This window comes from Rhinichthys klamathensis, unplaced genomic scaffold (assembly GCF_029890125.1).
Source record: "Rhinichthys klamathensis goyatoka isolate OS25496 unplaced genomic scaffold, OSU_Roscu_1.1 h1tg000098l_1, whole genome shotgun sequence".
In the NCBI taxonomy this organism is placed as follows: domain Eukaryota; kingdom Metazoa; phylum Chordata; class Actinopteri; order Cypriniformes; family Leuciscidae; genus Rhinichthys; species Rhinichthys klamathensis.
The window spans coordinates 7,590,562-7,609,962 of NW_026606637.1; the positions used below are offsets into that span (position 1 = coordinate 7,590,562).

At 39.5% G+C, this 19,401-nt stretch overlaps 1 protein-coding gene across 2 annotated transcripts; it reads right to left on the reverse strand.

Moving 5' to 3' along the window:
• Positions 1 to 532: 532 nt before the first annotated feature.
• On the reverse strand, positions 533 to 16,856 carry qrich1 (glutamine-rich 1). Of its 2 annotated transcripts, none has more exons than XM_056252843.1 (12): positions 16,650 to 16,856; positions 15,187 to 15,463; positions 15,016 to 15,096; positions 7,210 to 7,335; positions 6,420 to 7,136; positions 6,095 to 6,248; positions 4,154 to 4,308; positions 3,942 to 4,056; positions 3,755 to 3,863; positions 3,527 to 3,678; positions 1,508 to 1,598; positions 533 to 1,420 (listed from the first exon to the last, which is right to left on the reverse strand). In XM_056252843.1, exons 2-12 carry the CDS (start codon positions 15,433 to 15,435, stop codon positions 1,231 to 1,233), a joined length of 2,139 nt encoding a protein of 712 aa, XP_056108818.1. In that variant the 5' UTR covers positions 15,436 to 15,463; positions 16,650 to 16,856; the 3' UTR covers positions 533 to 1,230. The 2 variants fall into 2 exon arrangements, with proteins under 2 accessions (XP_056108818.1, XP_056108817.1); XM_056252842.1 differs by having other exon boundaries at positions 6,095 to 6,254.
• Positions 16,857 to 19,401: the final 2,545 nt, after the last annotated feature.

Genomic DNA, 19,401 nt, shown 5'->3' on the forward strand with positions numbered 1-19,401 from the left:
ACCTTCACTATCATCTCATGCTGACAAAAATACTGTTAAATTTAATCTTAAGCAAATTTTGATTAACCAATTTTCATAAAGTTCATTGTATTGATGAGATGCATGAATTCATATGTAGGATTTAAAACATTGGTTCTCAACCTTTTTGACTCCCATTCTCCACCACAATATTTGAAGGCCACAGGACTTTTCCGTTTGTGATTTTTCACAAGATTAAGGATAAGAATTAAGAAAAAAAAAGTGCTCAATTTCTATACGATAAAACGTTTTATAAATAGACAAATGAGAAAAACAAACTGGGGGGGGGGAATTAAAATAAATATCTTTAGTTTTAGATGTTTTAGTTTATTTTAATTCCATTTTGGCTCGATTATAAATGATTAATTTGGAAGTTGACTGAAGCCCGCTGGTTGAGAACCAGTTTAAAAAATATATTTTAGTTTTGTGAACTAGTGTAGAAATGTGTTCTGCTTCTGTATCATGAATGTGTGTTTGTGTGACCGAATGGGTCAAAGACGACACATACAGGTAATTCACTGTACAAAAAAGCATGTTTGAAAAGACAGGCTTCAATTCTCCAGCACCACTATAATATCAATACATATCAGGTTACCATAGATGCATGTATATATATAAAAAAAATAAAAACAGAACCAAAAAGTCTTCATGTATAATACACTCCTCAGGTACGTGAACTCTGCTACTGCAAGCTCCTGAGGGTGAGCGGGGGTTGTGTTAGGTGTTACAGATTGATGAGCCCATGTTTTTAAATGTGAATTCACCTGACAATCACATGGTATATTCCAGTCCACTGCCAAAAATGACTTCAGTCTAGCCTGTGGTCTCAAAAAACCACCAGATCCTTACAGTTCAGAAAATAAACAGAGAGGACAGTGGGAAGAGGTATGGAGCGTAACATACATGGCAGAAAGAGAAAATGCACACATCAAGGGATCTGGGGAAATACGTTTCAATGGTCATTAGGCGAACAAACAGAAATAGATTCCTGTATCTAAAACAAAAAAAAGGCCCGTACGTATGTCCAGTTCATTGAAACCCCTCTTGAACCTCTCCTTTTCCTTTTAATCATGAATGAATATAAGGAGAGGCTGCAGAGGCAACTTGATTCAGTGTCTTTGAGAAAGGAGAGGATGATGGCAGGATGGAGAGCTGGAGAAAGCTGCTTTCTCTCATTCCATCTTGATTTCTTTCGTTGGCCCTCATCTTCTCTCAGTGTACATTGGCCTGCGCAATGGAGATTATCTCCTGGATTTCCCGCACCATCATGATGCGTGTTAGCATGTGCTCCAGTTGCTCGCTCGTGATTGGCTGAGTGGAGTACCAAATAGGGCTGTTTGGTGCCACAACCGGCTCTGGTGTCAGGTAATACGTGTCATTACGGCCCTTGGCAGTCTGAGGGCTGATGACAGACAACAGAAAAATTAGGGAGAGGCAGAAAAGGAAAGTTATATTATAATAAACATATTTGATCAAATCAATGGCTCACCATTTGAAGAGGTAAAAGTCATAGAGCTTGATAGGACAACGCAGCGGGTTCTCTGGGTCCTCAGCCTGTTCTGCGTACATGTCATCTGTCACTAGAAAAAAAGAGATTTATAACTTCCCACAGCTTTTGACCAATGAATTTATGACTAAATGACTTTCTATAACTTTTCCAGTTGTTCACAGTAAAATTACACATCACACAAACAAAAATATTTCTAACCAATATATTATTCAATTATATTATATGCATTATCATCTCGTCAAAGGCATCTCTGACTATTGTAGATACACTATACTATCATCATCTATCGGCACAGCCCAAGTTTCCACAAACATATTAAGCAGCACAACTGTTTTCAACATTGATAATAACAAGAAATGTTGCTTGAGCAGCGTATCAGAATGATTTCTGAAAGATAACGTGACACTGAAAACTGGAGTAATAAATTACAATTTAACATTGTTAATCATAAGAATGTCAGTAGTCCGCAGTTTTTCCTCTTTGTCGCCATCTCTGTTCAAAATCTGCAATTGCAGTTATTCACGGATTATCAATTTTACGTGGGTTGTGCCTCGGCACGGTAGCCTAGAAATCTAGATGCACATTAGCAGCAGCAAATTTTATTTTGCAGCCAGGGTGGTCTAGCAACTCTCCGTTGGCTTTCGAGCTGGAAAAACCTAACTCTAGTCAGGCCAATCACAACGTGTATAGAATCGGCGGGCGGGCTTAACAATGACGACAGAGTTGCGGTTCCCTGCTACTTGAAAATAAAGAATGGCTGCTGCTGCTGGCGAACAACGGTCTTTCGAATCGGCTTTGGCCACGACTCTGGAGGACTTGGAGCTTTTCTTTGAGAAAAGAACGGCACTTAAAAAAGGAAGATGTGTTCGTAGTTTTGCCGACCAGATACGGCAAAGTTTAATCTATCAACTAGCTCCGCTGGTGGGAAAACGCCCAGGGGTGCGTTTCCCGAAAGCATCGTTAGCCAACTATGGTCGCAAGTTCCGTCGTTACCAATAGAGTTCAATGGGAATTGCGACCATAGTTGGCTAACGATGCTTTCGGGAAACGCACCCCTGGTTGGTTGTAGCGCTATCCTATTGCGTGCAGAGGGAATCTTAAAGACAACCATTTATTCCGCCCCTCGGATTGAGCTCTGGGTCTGGCTTGCCAGGCTATCGGCACGGCGCGGATGAATCAAATGTTTTGAGGAGAATGTGCGGCTGTCAGTCACCGCGCCGGTGTGGATGCTGTCATTCGGAATCACAGATTCTACTTTTTGGAAGTATGACCAACATCATTTTCATAAATGTCATCTGAACAAGTAACATCCACTTTTGTTCTGACCAACTAAGGGGAAAAAAAGCATTGCAGTAAATCGCGCTGATTAAATCTAACGATCGCTTATCATATCACGTCAAAATATACTTTGTTCTCAAATTGTTAATGTTAACAACATCAGCATTAAGTGACTACATTTAATGCCCTTCCGATATTATCCTTGTTTTCACATGGGCCGGTTGCAGTCTCTTTTTTTCTGTAGCCACTCCGAAGTCCGAACGAAGTCTTTTGTATTTTACAACGGGTGAATCTCCAGTTGTCACTGGTGATTGTCGTTTGAAGCTTTCTGGATCCGCCATCAAATTGATAAGTTTAATTATATCAAGTGCTGTGAGAAAAGGCTATAAATCTCCACCTCCAACATCCTCACACGCAATATAGCCAACTAGCCGAGACTCCTCCTTTATGTGTACAGATGTGACGTAATGACGCAAAGACATGCTCGAATTTCCCGCGGAAATCCACCAGTACCACTGGAATTAAAAACATTATTACAAGTTTAATGTTTTGAATCGAGCTAAGGCAAGCAGATAGTTTTGAACACTGGCTGGTTATGTACTTGCTCAAATTATTTTGGATAATTTTTTACCCAAAAAAGTTATGGAATGCATCTTTCAGTTTAAAATGTATATTTATCTTGTAACATGTGACAACATCCAGCCTAATTTAACGGCTAACCTTTCTGTCCAACATGATGGGGCCCGACTCCTTTCAGGTAGCGGATGCTGGTGCTCTTGTCTTTAGGGTTGGTGGGGTTCTTCTTGGTGTGTCTGAGCACTTTGGAGAAGGCCACTTTCAGATGCTGCTCAACTGTGGTCAAGTGGAAGTACCTATGCAGAGACAACATTTAGCCCAGAACACTCACTGCCACCAAGCTTAAAGAATGGAGTATGAAAGGAGACACACTTGGTGTTGAAGTACATCAGTGTAGTAAGGAGAGTGGATGGAGAATGAGCTCCCAGCTGCTTACACTCCCATAGCATCTCCTCTGTCACATGACTTGGGATAATATAGCCTGGCAAATACAATGAAAATTAACATACACTCCACAAGACTCCAAAGCAGATGATTTCAAATCACACACACTTCTTACCAAGAGGGTGAACACTGGGCCTCCACTCCTCGAGAATTTTGTGTAAACACTGACAAAACCGGCTGTAGTACTGATCAGAGAAGATGTCGTCTACCCTACCGTTCTCAAACATGTACTAAACGTAAACAAGAAAAGGAAATCGGCTTATTAAAACAAAAGATCCAACAGAATCAGAAACAAAAAGGCATTACATAAGGAGAAATACGACATACTTTCTGTATACATAAAAATACATAGTATAGTGAATCAGGCTCAAACGACTCCCCCTCCAGCCCACGAGACTCTTGGGTCATCAGAGACAGAGCCAAGTTCAACTCGCCCACTGAACTTGAGACAAGATCGTCCTGGAAGCGCAGTGGCTGTCGACCTGCAGAGACAGATATTAATAAACATCACTAGAGGCTTGACAAAAATAGTTCCGTTTTGGCTATGGACATGTTTAAGGGAATGAAATCTAAGACTTAAGAAAAAAAAAAAAAGTAAAGCAATTTTGCAACAAAAAATATTTTATATGCACTACTGTTCAAAAGTTTGGGGTCAGTAAGATGTATTTTTATGTTGTTGAAAAGTTTCTTATCTTGTAAAATATTACAATTTAAAATTAGATTTAAAAATATATTAAAATTTGGCACTCAAACAATGTTTGATTTTTTTTATCAATGTTGAAAACAGTTGTGCTGCTTAATATTTTTGTGTCACTTTTTTTTTCAGGAAACTTTGATGACTAGAAAGAACAAAAGAAAAATAACAGCATTTATTTGAAATCTTTTGTAACATTATAAATGTCTTTACAGTCACCTTTGGTCAATTTATTGCATCCTTGCAGAATAAAAGTAATTAATTTCTCTTCATGTTTTCTAGTTACAGTTCTTAGCTGGATTAATTCATGAATTACACTATTCATGTTTATTCATGAAAACAGCAAACAACATTTTTTACAAGTTTACTTTACATATAAACTATAAAAAAAAGTAATACATTTTAAACGGATGCGTAAACTAGTGACCATGAGAACTAAAACAAATCAATAAGAAAGACTACTAATAGAGGGTATATGCACATTATGTCACCATCGGCCGGAGTGACTGCGGTTACGCCCACTGAGTGGCAAAAAGACTGAAAGACATCTAAAACAGGAAAGAGCTTTGTGATTGACTGTACAAATAGATTTGACAAGAAATCTGAGGTATATTTTTACAGACTGCCAAAGGCTACAGAAAAGAAAAGCAAACGTATTGCTGCAATTCACAGAAACGACTGGACTCGTGGAAACGTGGATTTGCAGTTATCATTTTGAGTCAATATTCTGAATTTAGGGGTAAAATCATACCCTTTATATTGTATTGTTATATATTGTATGGACAAATTAATATAATTAAATATTTCAAATGTATTTATTTAATATTTATATAAACACTGACAAAAACTATACATGTTTTAGAGCTGGACGATAAATTTAACATTTATACAAGTTAGGGCTGCACGATTAATCGCAATTTCCATGTAATCGCACTAAAACCAATTTGGCTTATCGTGATTTTGAAATCGAAAAGGCTGTGATTATTTTTTATGCGCAACTTGTCATTGATGTATGGCTCTGTAAACGCTGTTCCATCTGAAAGCACTGTGGGGGGTTTGAGTCACTTATAACGTGCATTTTAAAAAGCAACACGTGTCAAACATCTTTCCAAACATGAGAAGCATTTATGAACCTCTTGTCCAACAAAAGACAACATTTAATAACATGCTTTTACTCCAAACTCACTTCATAACGACAGTTGAGCATCCTTCTGTGAGATGATGTGGCTTCTTACACAGAAATGTTTATTAGTCATGTTTAATCAATCAAAACGTTTCAATCTTCTGTTTATTCAGTTACAGTGTTGATGCCCGATAGGGATTTCCTGGAATGATGTGCGTAGTAATTTTTCGGCAGGGCATATTTGGCGTGTCTGCGCGAGAGCGCCTTCTAGCGTTCAGATGGAGCAGCATTTACTACCGATCAGCCATGCTGCACTGACAAGCTGCGCATAAAATAAATCGCAGCCTTTGCCAAATCGCGTGCGGTTTCATTGCGATTAATTGTGCAGCCCTAATACAAATGATCACCCAGATTTACCCACGATTCGCTCACAAGACAGAAACAAACTCACGTCCAATAGGTGCCAGCTTATTTTGTTCATTCTTGTCCAGTTCAGCATTTTTGCGCTGAACCCAAAGCCTCCACACCTCCAGTCCTTCCTCAGGCTTCAGCGTGTTGGGGAGGATCAGCTCAGGAGGAGGTTCCACTTGTGGCTCCGACTCTGTCTGTGCCTGATAAACACAGAACATCATCATTGACACATTACTTTGCCAAAGAAGTCATACACATTTTTCACCACGGTTAAATGCACATCACCAAAAACTGCAAAATTATTTGAGACGGCCTTGGAGCTATGAATAATTAAGCCTGCAGGATTCCTCCTAGAATGTGTTTACCTGTAGGTGGAGCTGTTGTTCCTGAGCCTCCCCATCCTGTATGTGCTGATGCTGTTGCTGCGGATCCCATATATGAAGGGCCTGCGTTGTCCCAGAGTAAGTGCCCCCTACAGTCTGCACTGCTACAGGGATGTGAATGTTTCCATTCATAAACTGTGCTGGGAACAGCGAATGTACAACTTCCTCCTGAGTGGTCAATCCCGAGCCAGACACTGGAACGGCCACTGCTCCGCCAGCCTGAGACGCACCAATTATCATCTTGTCTTTGTCTTTATCGGTATGCGAGGCCTGTACCTGCACGGTGCTGTAGGCCTCCTGAGGTATGGCAATGTGGGCCACGCCTTGCTGCTGTGGGCTCGAGTACACAGGTATGGTCCAGGTCTCACCGGCTGGGCCTGTGATGGTACCGGTGGTACTGTAGAGATGAGTGCTGTCAACGGTCAGCAGATCTGGTCGAAGTGACAAGTAGCCCTGCTGTTGCCCCTGTGGGATGGCCAGTACAGTAGCCAGCTGCTGCCCTTGAGGAAGCGAGTAGGACACAACTGTCGGAACGTCCACCTTGCGTTTCTTCGCAGGCTGGAGGACAGCAGGTGAGGCTCCAGGTCGTCTATCTACCTCCCTGGGGGAGCCCTGCTGCTGAGGGGGGGACAGAGCCTCCACAGTCTGAATTTGAATCTGCTGGCCTCCGGCAACCGCTGCCACTAGCTGGGCCTGGATCTGAGAAACACACCCACGTTACAATATGAATCTAAAATGCATAAAAAGGTGATCATGTTTTGGTGCACATTACCTGTTGGTGTTGTTCCTCTGTAAGTTCTCCCTGTTGTACCAGCTGTGTTGTGGTAATTCCTTGTAGCTGCTGATGGGTGGGAGACGCCACCTGAAGCACCTGACCCTGCTCACCCTGGATCTGCACCTGCCAATGAGGAGATGGAGAGGCATTTACAGCAGGGAACAACAAGAAGGATGGCCCGCTGGCCTGGAGTAAGGTGGTTTGCAGTGTATGTCATTGTTTTTCAGAAGAATTTGCACGTTGGTGTGTATTTTTATTTTTTGTAAAAGAAAAAAATATATATTTTTAATGAACAAAAAACTGATTTAGTGTTCAAAAAACATTTCTTAATGTTTAAAACTGTTGTTGTGCTTAATTTTTATATATATATATATATATATATCTTTTTGTGGAAACCGCAAAACAAGTTTTTCTGGATTTTTTTTTTAGGAATATAAAGTTCAAATGAATAGCACAAAACGGCAAATATTTATTTGAAATAGAATTTTTGTAACATTTTAAATGCCTTTACTGTCACTTTTGATAAACTTAATGCATACTTGATGAATAAAAGTTACTATTTCTCTAATACATTTTTTTTTTAAAAAGGAGTCATGAAGTGCATTTTTTAAGGTCCACTTATAACGCCAGCGAGATTTTTACATCAAAAGACATAATTTAGAATATTCTCTATTTTCTATCCTGTTTTTGACCCTCTCTTTGAAACACTTTGATGGGCGTGCCACATTCAAGACTTGGAAGTAAACACCTACCACTATGATTGGGTAACAGTTCTGCATAATAAAATTTTCTCAACTCCCCGCCATTACACATGTGGAACTGTTTTGAAAACTTCCTATGTTTGCCATACATGTTTGAGCGAGAGTTTGATTCTGAATCAGAAGACAAACCTACAACTCAAATACAAAGAATACAGTAGTCTGTAACAGTGTGTTAATTAATCCTCTTTATATTTATTCTTTGTGTATTTGTGGAGAAGTATTGTATTAGGGTTGAACAGAAAGGTGTTTGTTTATCTAGTAACATAGTTGAAACACTTGCCAACTGTGAAACATTTAAGGATATTATCATATTACACATGCTTTATAAGTAATGGTTGTGGCAAATAAAGTTTAAGTCATTCTTATATTCATCGTTCATGATTTTCAGTAAAATGAGTACATATCAAACAATCTGTATCAGACAAAGCAACAGTGGCACACAGTAAAAACAGTTACATTACTGTCGGATCCAATGTAGTCGGCACAGCGTCTTTTTTCCCCAGTCTTTTAGAAAAGCCTGCAACGAACTGTGTCTTGCTTAAAAATGAATCCCCACAGTAAAATGAAGCAAACAAATGAAAAAAAAAAAAGTTCATCCGCGCTTTCCTAATGTTAGGATCACAAGGATGGCAATACAAAGACTATTTTTCCACAACTTGGCACTTCAAAACAGCTTGTAATCCTCTGAGGCATCTCTATGGGTTTGTTGCTGGAGTAATTCAATGTTTGTATCTCTCTACATACAACATGTCAAGCGCAAATTGGTGGGCGGGGCTAAAGAGGTGATGATGTAGAAGTGGTTGTTGATCTACTGCAGAGGCGGTCTTTCATCAAACCATGATGTCATTCTGACTGAGACAATAAGATTTCCAAAACGAGTCATTTTGGGAGCTTGGTTTCAATAAAAGCCGTTTTAAGTTCTGAAACTATATATTTTCATAGTATTTTGAATACCTTTTATATGTCAAAAAAAAAAAATCAAGGAAAATGTCAATTTTGTCTCAATTCATGACCCCTTAAAGGGATAGTTCACCCAAAAATGAAAATTAAGTCATTAATTACTCACCCTCATGCTGTACCAACCCCCTAAGACCTTCGTTCATCTTCGGAACACAAATTAAAGGTTCTCTAAGCGATCCTGGGTGACGTCACTTCTTGTTGACGTTTAAAGTATTGTCAAACAAAACGGAGGCTAGCTAGACCCTCCCTCCTCCTCATCCGCACACTAACCCCCCAAACACCACCCCCACACCCTTCTTGTCGGTCATTGGCTGGAACAGTTTGTTATGTTTCGGGGAGCGGGTCGCCGCAGTTTGTTTTTGTTGCTGTTTGTGGAGCCTGGGCTATCTACAAAGATCGCGTTTCTTTACAGTGTGTTCAGGGGACAGGCAGCCAGCGGTTAGTGAGGAGATGTTTGCTGTATGTGACAAAAAATGTTTTGGCCTAAAAAACGCGCGACATCGCTTAGAGCACCTTTAAGATATTTTTGATTAAATCTGAGAGGTGGATCACTCCCACATAGGCTACCTAAGGGAGTGAAACTTGACGGCCCAGAAAGTCATTGAAGAAAATGTTTAAATATTTCATGTGCCTACAGTGGCTCCACTATAAGTTTATCAAGCGACGAGAATACTTTTTGTGCGGAAAAAAACACAAATAACGACTTTATTCGACTATTCCATTGCTTCCTTGTGGGCCTGAGACGAGAGTTCAAGAGATTTCCAGGACGCATGCGCGAGAACTGACGTTCTTCTTCTACTACTATGTACAGCGCGCGTCTTCCTCTGCTTGTAAGACGGGCACTGTGTAGTAGAAGAACGTCAGTTCTCGCGCATGCGTCCTGGAAATCTCTTGAACTCTCGTCTCAGGCCCATGTACAGCATGAGGGTGAGTAATTAATGACTTAATTTTCATTTTTGGGTGAACTATCCCTTTAAAATGTCAAAAACAAAACAATACATGGCCAACATCCCTAAAACAATACATGGCCAACATCTTTCTGTAAAAGGTGGTAAGTTCACACTGCACTTGAGATGCCCACAAATTATAACATTATCCTTAAAATACAAGCAGCTCCAAAGCAACCATAAGGGCAACCAAACTGTTATAGTCCCAGGACAGAAAAATCTGACAAAAATCAGTTACTGATTTTTCTGTGGTAAAAAATAATAATATTCAAACTGCTAAATTACACAACACAAAGCAGACATTCTATCAACAAAGGAAGGATAATCAGCATGATTGGCAGCACCGTCCGTCATGCCTGAAACTCATGATCTAGCCTACACTGTAGCAAAATAAATAAAAAGAATTACACTCCATTCAGAGGGGAAAAAATCCCCTGCAGGAAACTGACAAAAATGCACTTCTTCATAGTTCATCCAAAAGTGAAAATCCAGTCAGCATTTACTCATTGTTTTAAACCTGTATGACTTTCTTCTGCAAAACACAACAGAAGATATTTTAAGAAATGTCTGTTCTTTCGTTCATACATTCAACGTCAACTCTCACCAAAACTCTTTGGTAACCAGCATTCTTCAAAACATCTTATTTTGTGTTCCTAATAAGAAAAGTCATACTGGTTTGGAACGAATTTTGGTGAACTATCTCTTTTTTATTTTATGGAATATTGCAGTATTTATTATAAATGCTTTATCCATGCACATTGTTGTTATTTTTTCCAAATTCCTGTACCCTCGTGATTTTTTAAATCAAAATAACTTCCACTTCCTCTTGCAGTGACATCTTTTCTCTTCTCTGTTGATGTGTTTTCTGTCGGGAGGGTGGAACAACCTGTCACTTACATGAGATCACAGTAATAGCAAACCACAATGATCCAATCAATTCCCAATACACATAATCCAAGTCCCACCCTAAATTTGTTCTTGTTCAAGGAGCCGTTTCACTCGGTACATACGTCACAATTTATTTATTTTTAAAGCACAGGTTGCTCTGTCATTTTTAGACAAGACTTTTATGCAATATAATATCTGACCTTTGTTCGCAATGTACCACACTACATTGTCAAATTTAAAACATTAACAACATAATGTAACAATAACTTATATCTTCAGTCAAATGGAAACTTAAAGGTATTGTAGGTAGGAATTTTATAAAAAACCTTTTTTCCAAATTTGTTTAAACTTTCTGTATATATCAATGCATAATTAAAATGTAAGTACTCTGAAAAAGAAAGTATAAAAATCGAGTGTCTGTAGACCTCTCACGACTGTTTTAAAGACAGCTCATTATTTCCATTCACTCCACCCCCTCCCTTCTGGGCTCCTTCCAAAGCCACGCCCCAAAAACACATGAACGCGCGACTCCGACTGCTGAGCTGAAGACGCATTATTTACCTGAGACGAGCGGAGAGGAAGGAGCGCAGTGCATGTAGTGACATTATGTCAGAATCACTTGTAATAAAAAAATCTAACTTTATCATTATGAAGATAAACAAATAAGATGTATTTTAGTACTCACTATCAAGCTAGCATATTGATATTGGTAAAGTTTAAAATATATATTTATTAATTCGCTAACGAGCTAGTTATCTATAAGGGTTGCATGATACAGGTTGCATGATACACGTTTTTCCATTGCCATCATTTACACTGTGATGACGATGAATTTCGTGTAACATTCATATCATATATGGTGTTCTGCATGTAAGAGTTTCCATGATGAAAGCATTGTTGACTCTGATGAGGACTACATTCCAGAGACAAGTACCGCATCGTCAGCTCGAGGACAGATCCGGGGTCGAGGGCGAAGCAGAGGAGGTCGTCACAACTTAAAGGGGTCATATAATGGTACATGCACTTTTACAAGTTGATTGTACTGAAATGTGTGTTGGCAGTGCCTGTACACAACCATCATAAAATGATAAAAATCCATCCAGTGTTTTTGTTTTAATCTCCTTATATGTTTTCCCCTGCCTCAAATCAAGCCGTTCGACCGTGTGACGTCACACGGTCGGACGCCCCTCCCGCGATTGTTGATTGACAGCAGTGATTCAACACAGACCCGCCCTCGCTCGTCCTGTCAATCATAGTCTGCGTGGATCGGCGCGCTCATTGTTGATATGCTGGAGCACTGTCTATGAGCAGAATGGCGTCTAAGCGATTGTGGTGTTCTGTTCTTGGGTGCAATAACACAGCAGTCATTTTAATGTTCCTAAATCCGAACCGCTGAAGACACAGTGGCTGAGTTCTGTTTTCGAAGGGAATATTCCCCACGAGCAACGTCAATGCTTTCATGTTTGCGCAAATCATTTCTCAGTGGACTGCTTTATAAACGAGGATCAGTATAAAGCTGGTTTTGCTAAGAAGCTGCACCTGAATAAAGGATCGGAACCTATTCGTGTTCCTGCTGAACCTTCAGAAGAACTAAAGTGAGTGTAACGTTTTATTAATCTTTATGTTAATATTTATATTCATCTTTGCAAATCGCTAGCTGCACGCTTCACAATGAATGCGTCTAAGGTTTACACTCAGGGTACATTGCAGCATGTTTTCTATGTACAACGTTCTCAATATAATTCATAATCCCACGTTTATACTGAACAACGCGTTATGGTTATTGTGTTATTGTGTTACAAACGGTGTACGCGCAGAACAGAGAGGCGGAGTCAGCAAAGCTCATTATCATTTAAAGTCATATGCACTGAAACGGCGTGCTGAAAACAGAGCTGTTTTTGACCAGGTAAAATAAGTGTTTTCTTACAATACTAATGAGAATTTTTAATTAAAGTATATTACAAACTTTTAATTTAGACCCTAAAGAATCATATTAGCTTGTACAAAAATGGCATTATATGACCCCTTTAAGGCGTCACTTTTCAGCCCCTTGAGGTCTCTCAGTTCTCGCCATCGCTGGAAAACCACGCCGATATTATTGACACGCGTTTTATTTCGTTGTTTATCCAAAGACTTTTTATTCATTACCTTTTCTAGTAACGTTACTGTCTTCCTTTTTTTGCCTGGTTTGCCTTCGCGAACTGCATATGTGAATTTTGATTGGTCTTTCTCTGCCATTGTTTTGCTATTCCTAGGTTCCGTGCCTCTTGAATTCCTCAAATCAAACGGATACGCGCAAGTGGGCAGGTCCTGTGTGGCAAAAGGGTGGTTGCCATGGTTGCGAGAGAGTGACAGTCGCCTAAGCCAATCCTTTGTTTCGTCCCGGGTGGAAATAATGAGCTGTGTTTAGTGCAGGTTAAACGGTCTAGAGTCACTCGATTTGTATACTCTTTTATCAGAGTACTTACATTTTAATTATGCATTGATATATACAGAAAGTGTAAACAAATTTGGGAAAAAGTTTTTTAATAAAATTCCTACCTACAATACCTTTAAAGGGGTCATATAATGGTACATGCACTTTTACAAGTTGATTGTACTGAAATGTGTTTTGGCAGTGCCTGTACACAAACATCATAAAATTATAAAAATCCATCCAGTGTTTTTGTTTTAATCTCCTTATATGTATTCCCCTGCCTCAAATCGAGCCGTTCGAGCCTATGACGTCACAAGCTCGCACGCCCCTCCCACGATTGTTGATTGACAGCCGCGTTTCAACACAGACCCGCCCTCGCTCGTGAGCCAGCTGTCAATCATAGTCCGCGCGGATCGGCGCGGTCATTGTTGATATGCTGGAGCACTGTCTATGAGCAGAATGGCGTCTAAGCGTTTGTGGTGTTCTGTTCTTGGGTGTAATAACGAACAGTCATTTTAATGTTCCTAAATCCGAACCGCTGAAGACGCAGTGGCTGAGTTTGTTTTCGAAGGGAATATTCCCCACGAGTAACGTCAATGCTTTCATTTTTGCGCAAATCATTTCACACACCAGACTGCTTATAAACGAGGAGGGTCAGTATAAAGCTGGTTTGCAAAGAAACTGCTCCTGGACCGGTACCAACTATTCGTGTTCCTGCTGAACCTCCAAAATAACTGAAGTGAGTGTAACGTTTTATTAACCTTTAATATTTATATTAATCTTTGCAAATCGCTAGATGCACGCTTCACAATGAATGCGTCTAAGGTTTACACTCAGGGTACATTACGGCATGTTTTCTATGTACGACGTTCTCAATATAATTCATAATCCCACGTCTATAATGAACAACACGTTATGGTTATTGTGTTACAAACGGTGTACACAGAACAGAGGGGCGGAGTGAGCGCAGCTCATGATCATTTAAAGTCATATGCACTGAAACGGCGTGCTGAAAACAGAGCTGTTTTTGACCAGGTAAAATAAGTGTTTTCTTACAATACTAATGAGAATTTTTAATTAAAGTATATTACAAAGTTTTAATTTAGACTCTAAAGAATCATATAAGCTTGTACAAAAATGGCATTATATGACCCCTTTAAGCTCTTTCTTCCATCGATTTCACCAGAGTTATCCTGGTTAAGCGTTACAAGATGACATTCAAGTTCACAACAAAACAAACAAAAAGTTGTTGGTTTAACAGATAAATCTATGTATTTGTGGTGCCTGCGGAGATGCCCTGCCATGTTAGTCGTGCTGCCAGTGGAAGAATATGGTACACGCATATAGCAGAGCTTGCAAACTGTGGCTTTATTGAAGCGCGAACGTTGTCAACATAACTCACTGGAAATCCAAAAAACTTCCACACCGGCGACTTCAATGAAAGAGTAGGGGGTTCAAGTTCTGTCGATGGGTCTCCTGCATCTGCAGTTGCCATGCTATCTTTTGACTGGCTGTAGCTAAGTTAGAGGAGAGATTGACTCGCAGGACTTCAACACGCATGTTTTTCCGCTTGGCACGCCGACCGGACGTGACGTGGGGGCGTGGCAGCATCGACGATTCCATTCCAAGTTCGAGATTGTGACTTAATTTCTGTCGATTTCATTTAAAATTGAAATCGTGACACTCTAAGTCACAATAGGGAAGAAAAGACTATCGCAACTTGCATTTCATGCAGACTTTTGTCAAACAACCACAGTTTGCCTGGTAATCGTGTATAATTGCCGTTTAGATAAGATGCAGAAAAACAGAAAACAGAATGACAGAGTCATACCTGTACTTGGATCTGCTGTTCAGATGCTTGATGCACAGCTGCAGCCAGCTGGGGGGAGATCTGTGTAGACGTCACCTGCACCTGCGCAAAGATAAAACAGAAATGTGACTACTAGTTTTTAACTTCTTAAATCACAACTAAAACAACAAGGAAAAGTGATTCTATTCATACCGGACATGCCAGCTCCAACAATGACCCTGCCACCTCTGTGCTGTCCGTGTAGATGCAGTTGGCACCCTGCTGGTACACCATAGTGGTGGTGGTGCCGGTGGTCTGCTGACTGAACTCCTGTAGCACCTCTGGGCCTTTGGAGGCCAGCGACTCCAGAAACTCTTTCATGCGGTGCTGAGGTATAGTGCGTGCCTTTTGCCGCACATACTCGTCGAACGAGATCGCACCGCCTTCAATGGGCTCATTCATGACAGGTCAATCCACCCTGCACAGGAGCCTGGAACACAAGGAAGGGGTTTAAACGATAACACTACCAGTCAAAATTTGACAAAAAAAACAAATTTATGTGTCTCATGATCTTCGAAGCACTTCAAATTAAAAGCATTATTATTCTTTGGGATAATACAGTCCTAATTATTAATGAATTTTGGCATTTATGTTTATAGATTATTATTGAACTCTCATTTAGTCACAGATCAAAACCTTCCATACACATAAACATGAAAAAAAGTCAATACAGGTAAATAATATTAAGCATTTTAAGTGAACCTGGAAAATAGTAATAAGATATTTTGTATCACTGCTAGTTCTACATTGATTCAGTACAATCTCTCCACATGATGTAGATCTAATTTAATTCTGAACAATGCACCAGCACCCAATCATAAACATGAAATCTGCATGCATCCTTGTGCAGTTTAGATAGAACTGTATAAACTGAAGTTTCATGTATAAAATGTGTTGCATGTGATTTAGTAGTGATGAAGAGCTCTGTGTATTAAGCATTCTGATGGAAATAGCCTTTAACCTTGCTGGACTTTGGACCCCCTCGAGCAAAATAAATTAGTTGAATTGAGGTTGTTCTCAACTCACAAAGTAAATTCTGAACAATCAAATATTACCTTTTTAAATCAGGAGACATGAGCAATAATTAAGATTGTGCGTGACTGTAAACTAGCTCTGTTTATGGTCAATCGCATTCTGGACCACTCAGTGCTTTTGCCTAGAAAATAAGCTAGCATCAATGCTAACTCGCTACCCTTTGTCAAATGAAACTTCGAAACAACAAAAAATGTGAAAGGACTTGGATTACGGCATCAAATATATTTATGATATGCTGCTATGTGATATTAGCCGTTATTCCCAGGGTAAATGCGGCAACGCGCGCGCAGTTGAATGGCTAGCGTGAGCTCGCGTGCTAATCCTCCCATGCTACCTTAAATAAAAGCCAAAGCAATTTCCGCCAAAACACGCCGTTCAAAAAACAAAAACCCCCTAAAGCTCAACTAAATCTGACCGTGCACATGTGAAGTCCGTTTGCTTTGCTATATCTCGTTATTTTTGCACTCAAACACATTTGCTTTTATTTAAGTGCGATTTATGTCGTGACGTGTGCTTATTCTGCTACACACATAAATGAAACGATTAAAACCCCGCTGCGGCCGAGTGCAAATATATCCTACCGTATTGAAAAATACACAAACGCGCTGCTTGGACGGCTTGGAAGGCTGTAAATGTTTTTTTTTAATAATGATGTTTGCGATAGAGCTGACGGAAGTAGGCCTGCTGTGACAGCGCAAGACCCCGGGCTGTCCTGTAGCGTGAAGGCGGGGACGGAATCGCAGCTCCCCCTTCCGGCTCCACTGCTGCCGCACGCACATTCACAATGCCATGAACGCGGAGCACAGTGTTGCCAGATCATGCCAGATCGCGAAAATTTAATTTATATACAATTTTCTTTATGAGTAATTAAAAAAATCCAAGTTTGTAGTGTTAAAATGGAGAAAATCAGGGAGCTGGGAGAAAATCATTCTGCTCAAAAATCAACTGAGAAACGATTCAATTTGTAACACTTATATAGAAAAACAGAATTAACTATTTGATAATAAAAAAGCATAAAAATAATAATAAACCCATTATGTAGACAACTTAAAAATACAATATTTAGCAAAAAATATTATATTGAAATTCTAAAGTAATACTAAAGTAATAAAGTGATTGATAAATGCATTTTAATACGCCTTTTCTAACAATGATGAATATTTTAAAAAAAAAAATCTTGTTGTTAGTAGTAGGAGTAGTATTAATGTAGTATTAATATGAACTCAACCAGGCAGCGACTGATAATTATAATGAATAATAATAATATGATAATGCGAATATTATAAATCCCTTATAATGTAGCGGACATGGCAACACCAGTTTCAGCTCGTCAGCAACCTGCACGGGTGCGCGCATTCGCTCTGTGTGGCACTTTATGTTAACGGCTTCACTGTAACATAAAATACAGACCTATACGCTGCCATTGCTATGATTTTGGTATAACTTATGCTACACTAATTTGATGAAACACATTATAAAGGCTGTAAATTAGACCCCCCCCCGTGTTTGTTTTCCATACTTTCTGTGGAACAACTGCTTATGATTGCATTGTAAAATACTTTGCCTTTATTAATGAGAGTAATTTTAAAGAAATATATAGAAAAGACTGACTTCAAAATCAATTGAAAAAAAAAAAAGTTTTATGTAGCCTATTATAAATACGTTGCGTGTCATAATGTAGGCCTAGGCTACGTAACAGAGCGAGATGAAGTTGTAAAAAAGTAATTCAGTAGGCTACAGGCTATGTAATTTCAGCGTGCTTGTGCCTTTAAGCGAAGCTTTATTCGCTCCAGTCCGCCTTAAAGTGCTAAGCATGTGTCTGTGAGGGCCTCCCCCTGGTTGCCTTGCAAAAGCCTGCCTGACTGAGCTCTTAAGGTGGACCGGATGAGATATGCTGTATGTCGTATGTCATATGACTGTTTTGAGTTCAGAAAGAGTTAATTCCCACGGTCTCTCTCTTAACCCCACAATGACCTTGTCCAATAATTTGGATAAATGTATAACTCTTCACAATCCATTTAATAATTTACATATTATTTCTCAGCAGAGCACATTTATAAATATCAGAAAATCAGTATGTGAAATCAAATATCTAATTCTATATCCTCGTTTTTGCAAAGAGCTGCACATTAAACAATTTATGACAGTATCCAATGACAGTATCCAATAAATGTTAAAATCAAGAATTAAAGTTAACAAACACATGCAAAACAAACTGTATGTAGAAACCGTTTTTTATACTACAGTAGGCTACACAACTGGATAAAACGGCAGAAAAAACTGCTTGGAATATTGTGACATTATATATATATATATATATATATATATATATATATATAACAGATGAGCTTGAGTGATGCTTTCATATAGGCCTATGTATTTTTTTTAATTATTAATAATATATATATATATATATATATATATATATATATATATATATATATATATATACAGGGCTGGACTGGCCATCGGGCATACCGGGCATTTGCCCGGTGGGCCGACGTGCTTTGTGGGCCGATACATCTCATACTTAAATATTTTTTTTTTTTTTTTTTTTTTTTTTTTTGTCTGAACGGCCCATAAAACTCGTACATCGGCGGCCCATTGCGTTTAGTTTTGTTTAATTGGCGGCTCTGGGATCTTTGTGCCGGTGTAATGCATTGGACAAAAAAGTCAGCGTAGGTTTTTCTTTTTCTCACAGACCGGCGCATGATGAAACGCGTAAATCAGCAGCCCATTGTTTATTTTCTTGATTGACACTGGGCTGGTCCAATCACATCTTTAAACTCCTCCCCCTTTGAGCTCTGAGTGAGCGAGCAGTGTCAGTGTGTATCTGTCAAAATAGTCGGAGCGATGGAGAAGAAACGCAAGGAATGTGCAGAGAAATAGCGTGAAAAAGAAACTTCAAAGGCCCTTCAAGTGTCTGATGAGGATAGTGAGGAGGATAAGGAGAGAGATGAGTGAGTGCAGAGAACTGTGGTAAGCAGAACTAGGCTACTGTCACAACACTTGGTGTGTTCACACCGAACGCGAATAGAGCGTCAAATACGCGTCTATCGCGTTTAGTTAGACGCTTGAACATTCGCTCCAGTTCAAAATTTTCAACTTGCGCGGAGGACATTCGCGGCAAACGCGTCGCCCAATTCGCGTCATTCGCAACGCCCGGCGCAAATGATGCGTCTATTCGCGTCGTTGCATTGACTTTGTATGTAATCTACTCGCCCAAATAATTAAATTCGCGTTCGGTGTGAACACACCATTAGGCTATGTAGGAACCCACTACCCAGTTACGCATTATTTACACATCTGCATATTTGACGATTACGCATTTTA